Source organism: Enhydra lutris, unplaced genomic scaffold (assembly GCF_002288905.1).
Source record: "Enhydra lutris kenyoni isolate GAN:26980312 unplaced genomic scaffold, ASM228890v2 scaffoldscaffold15, whole genome shotgun sequence".
Classification (NCBI taxonomy): domain Eukaryota; kingdom Metazoa; phylum Chordata; class Mammalia; order Carnivora; family Mustelidae; genus Enhydra; species Enhydra lutris.
Genome location: NW_019154099.1, coordinates 52290861 through 52295265, shown reverse-complemented (window position 1 = coordinate 52295265; position 4405 = coordinate 52290861). Strand labels below are relative to the sequence as shown.

The following is a 4405-nucleotide window of genomic DNA, read 5'->3' as shown; positions in this document are numbered from 1 at the left end:
GGGCGAGAAGGAAAGAGGGCGGGGGGTGGGGGTGGTTAAGGATGGGTGTTTGGTTCAATATTTTTATGGGTTTTTAATTTTTTTAATTTTTTTATTTCTTATTTTAAGTTTTCAGCTTCTGAGACTCTGGAAGGAATATTTTTGCTTTTCATGCCTAGATTATTTTTTAAAAAAAACTTTTAAAAATCCTTCTGCTGGTAAAATCATTTTCATCATAAAAATCAGATTCATAATTTTAACAACACATCACAGGGTGCCCTCGGCGCTGGCCACCGGCAGGGCTGCGCCAGGGTGGGGACAGGGAGAGGGAGAGAGGCCCCGGCCTCTCACACGTACCATTCATTGAAGTTGGAAGAGAGGCCGCTGTGGCCCCCGGCTGTCCCGCTGGCCCCGCCAGAGCTGCCGCCGCCCCCGCCTCCCGCCCCGCCGCCGCCCCCGCCGCTGCCTCCGCCTGAGCCGCCGCCCGCGCCGCCGCCGCCGCCCGAGCCTCCGCCCCGGTGCACCGCGGAAACCGCTGCCGCGGCTGCTGCCGCCGCCGCCGCCGGGGAGAGGTTAGAACTGCTCTGGGGTTCGGCGCTGGGGGACACCAGCCCCGGGGGCGTGGACGACTCGTAGCCCGAGCTGGCAGCCGGAGAGGACTCCGAGCCCTGGGGGGAGGACTCATGGACCTGCAAGACAAAAGCCGGGAGGGGAGACCAAAGGGGACTGGGTGTGAGTGCAGCTGCTGTGGGGCCGAGCTCCTGGGTGGAGCTCCCCCAGAAAGCCCCCCCCCTTACTTCCACGCCGTCCGGTCCCCAGGGAACCCTGGCCTTCCCAGGTTGGCCAGGGTTGTCCAGGACGGCCCCGCACCGCGGGCCAGCCGCCTCGGAGTCCTCCCGGCCTCCCCGGTGGTACCTTCATGTGTTTCCGCAGCGAGCTGGGGTGCGTGTAGGACTTGTCGCACATCTTGCACAGATAGGGCTTATCGGAGGTGTGGACGTGCATGTGCTTCTTCCTGTCGCTGCTGTTGGCGAAGCGCCGGTCGCAACCCTCAAACTCACACTGGAACGGCTTCTCCCCTGTGGACAAAAACATCGGGACTTGCTGCCCGCACACCCAGAGCCCCTCAGAGCCGCTCAGAGCCCCCACCCACTCTGGAAGGAGCAAGGCCGCTTCCCGAAGGAAAAGAGGAACTGGAAGAGCCTGGGTCCCCCCTCACAGGTCGGATTGTTTCTGCGGCAGAACTAACATGAAATTAACCGCCTTCCCACCTGCCCGTCCTGCTTACTTACTTCATATTTTAATTTTCTTCCAGTCTGACACCCATTTCCTCCTATTTATAATGAATCTCAGGTAGCACCCGGCCCTGCCCACCTTTCCATAGGACTCTTGGACTCGCAGTTTCTAACAAATTGGTCTCGCCATGGAGAAGCTGTTATTATGACAAAATATTTAGGGCATTATCAAAATCACACAGGCTGCTGGGCTGCTGTCGGTCTGTCTCTGGGTCCAATAGGCAATTACATTTGGAGTTGCTATGTTGTTTGGGGATGGGGCTGTGGATCATAACTGAGCCAGTATTTTTCATCCAAAATTCTGCAAATTAAATTAACCGTTATTCTTAGTCTCACTTCTAGTCATTTTAAAATAGGTCAGGAAAAAGGCAAATATTAGAGATAAGACAGCATCTAGTGATGGCAAAGGCACAGGCTGGTGAGGGGGGGGTTTGCTCAGCAAAGCCTTTCAAAATCTCCCTGTTTAATTTTCTGGCGGTCCCTGCATCCTGTTGCCAGAATTCCAAATGCTTGGAGTCATTTAGAGGTGTGAGAACTCAAACAACGTTCCTCTTGGAAAGGGGACCATTTAACGTTAAATTCCATTAGCACCTAAATTGTTTTTTAAAGACATCCGCTCAGACACAGGACTCGAAAGCATTTCATGCAAATAAATTTCTCAAATTTTAAACCTTGTTAAAAGCTTGTCTCGCACCTCGGCTCCCTCCCTTCCCGGAAGAGAACAATAGGCCGCTGGCGCATCCCCACTTCGGAGTAAATATTGACGGGGGAAGTTGCTAAAACATTTGGCTTTCTTTTAGGAAATCGTCTGGCACGATTTTGGCTGGGACCTGGTCAGAGATGAATAATCTATGAGTCTAGAGGCGCCTTCTTTTTGCAGCTTCCTCTTCTCAGGCGATTGCCCTGCGGGGCCGTGATGCCCCGGGGTTTTCTTTGACCGGGTTGTTGGTCCAAGTTTGGAATCGCAAACCCTCTGGTACCCATTAGAGAATTTCACAAACTCCTGCGAAACCACCGTAAAGCCCCGCGATCTACCCCGAAATGGGCTTTAAAAACACCTCTTTTTCTTTTTTCTTTTCTTTTCTTTCTTTCTTCTTCTTTTTTTTTTTAATGAGAAATACCTTACCGCTTGGGCTCACAACAAATTCATTTAAGGGAAAAACAGTCCCGGGAAGGACTTTTGGACCGCGAGTACAAGAAGTGGGAAAACACATAAGCCACCCAAACACAGACACGCAGTCGGAGCAGAAAAGCACATCCAGACAAGCTGGCAAAATCCTCTCTAGGCTCGATTCCCGGGCACCGAGTTGGAGAGCAGTTTTATTTTGTGCGTTCTATTTAGAACGGAAATTATTAACCGGGGCTGAGCAAACGAAGCGATTACACCCCCCAAAACATACATTTGATGTTACACCGACCATTTAAAACCCAATTTCCGTACATGGAAAAAACCCAGCCCGATAATATTCTTTCTTTCTCCAACAAAAACAAGCCGCTGGCTGTCTCGCACACACAAAAACACCTCCCATCCCGGAGCAAGAGCTGGCGGTCTGCGGGTTTCCCCCAGCCAACCAACCACAGCCTCTCTCCCCCGCGCCCCATCCCGTCCCGACCCGCATTTACCTGTGTGGGTCCTTTTGTGGATCTTGAGGTTCTCGGAGCGCGCGAAGACCTTGCCGCAGCCCGGGAAGGGGCAGGGGAAGGGCTTCTCGCCCGTGTGCACGCGGATGTGGTTGACCAGTTTGTATTTGGCCTTGAAGGGCTTGCCCTCGCGCGGACACTCCTCCCAGAAGCAGACGTGGTTGCTCTGTTCCGGGCCGCCGACGTGCTCCACGGAAACGTGGGTCACCAGCTCGTGCATGGTGCTGAAAGTTTTGTTGCAGCTCTTCTTGGGGTTGCTCAGCTGCTCGGGGTCGATCCACTTGCAGATGAGCTCCTGTTTGATGCACTGCTGCCGCATGTAGCGGAAAAAGGCACCAGGGTGGTGGTGGTGGTGGTGGTGGTGGGCCGCGGCCGCTGCCATGTTCATACCCATGTTCATATTCATGGGACCGTACTGGTTGTGGAGCTGCGCCGCCGAGTAGGGGTCGGTCCGCGGGCTGGCCACCTGGCGGTACTGCTCCGAGCGCCCGAACACCTCGCCGGGCAGCCCCAGGCGCATCTGCCCGTTGAGCACATTCTGCGAGCCGTGAGGCCCGTGCTGCTCCGGGAGGCCGGGGAAGAGGAGGTGGCCCTGCGCGTCCGAGTGCGCATGGTGCAGGCCGCCCGCTCCTGGCCCAAACAGCCCATGCTGCCCGCCGCCCGGCGCAGAGTCCCCGAAGCCGCGGCTGCGGAACAGGAAGTCCCGGGTGGAGTTGAAAGGCGGCCCAGAGTAGGAGCCGACGTGCGCGGCATGGGGCCCAAGCGCCGCGGCTGCAGCGGCAGCCGCGGCAGAGCCGGGGTAGGCGCCGGGGCCCTGCGAAGTGAACGCCGAGCTCTGGCCGGGGGACAGCTCGTGCGCGCCGGGGTTGAGCTTGAAGGCGCCCATGTGCGCGGCCGCCGAGTCCACGAAGCCGTTCTGCGCCGCGGCCAGGCTCAGTTCGCGGTCCTGCATCTCCGCAGCTGCCGCCGCCGCCGCCGCGGCCGAGTGGTGATGGTGGCGCGCGAAGCTGCCCACCCCGATGGCCGGGAACTGCGGCCCCGCGTCCAGGAGCATGGCCAGCGCGCCCACCCGCCCCGCCGGCCCCGGCGAGCCCCGCACCTCCTCCGCTCCCACTCCCGCCCCGCGCGCGGTGCGTCCAGCGGCCGCCCGGCTCCGAGCGCAGGCGGCGGTGGTGGTGGTGGCGGCGGCTTCAGCCCCGGGAGCCGCGCTCCTGCGCCCGCCGCCTCCGCCGCCGCCTGGATCTGCCTCGGGCGGCCGGGCGCGGAGCGAAGGCGCGGAGAGGAAGAGGAGGAGGAGGCGGCGGCGGAGGAGGCGCGGGAGGAGGAGGAGGAGGAGGTGGAGGAGGAGAAGAGTCCAAACCCAGGCGGAGAACCAAAGTGTATTAAAGGAGCTGCGGCGGGGGCGGGCGGGCAGGGCAGGGGAGGGCGGGCGGGAGGAGGGAGAGGGAGGGAGGTGTGGGGAGCAGAGTGAAGAGGGGGGCCGACGGGGG

At 58.9% G+C, this 4405-nt stretch overlaps 1 protein-coding gene across 1 annotated transcript; it reads right to left on the bottom strand.

Annotated features, from left to right (window-relative positions):
• Window positions 1–326: 326 nt before the first annotated feature.
• LOC111147099 (Zic family member 2) lies at window positions 327–3969 on the bottom strand. The gene is made up of 3 exons (XM_022502986.1): window positions 2898–3969; window positions 895–1058; window positions 327–668 (listed from the first exon to the last, which is right to left on the bottom strand). Exons 1-3 carry the CDS (start codon window positions 3967–3969, stop codon window positions 327–329), a joined length of 1578 nt encoding a protein of 525 aa, XP_022358694.1.
• Window positions 3970–4405: the final 436 nt, after the last annotated feature.

What these genes read in the sequence shown, in the direction of transcription:
- LOC111147099 (XM_022502986.1), bottom strand. Translation starts at nt 3,969, where the DNA reads ATGCTCCTGGACGCGGGGCCGCAGTTCCCGGCCATCGGGGTGGGCAGC. An exon ending in CCACAAAAGGACCCACACAG is followed by an intron (nt 1,059 to 2,897) that starts GTAAATGCGGGT and finishes TTTTGTCCACAG; the next exon opens with GGGAGAAGCCGTTCCAGTGT. An exon ending in CGCTGCGGAAACACATGAAG is followed by an intron (nt 669 to 894) that starts GTACCACCGGGG and finishes TTTGTCTTGCAG; the next exon opens with GTCCATGAGTCCTCCCCCCA.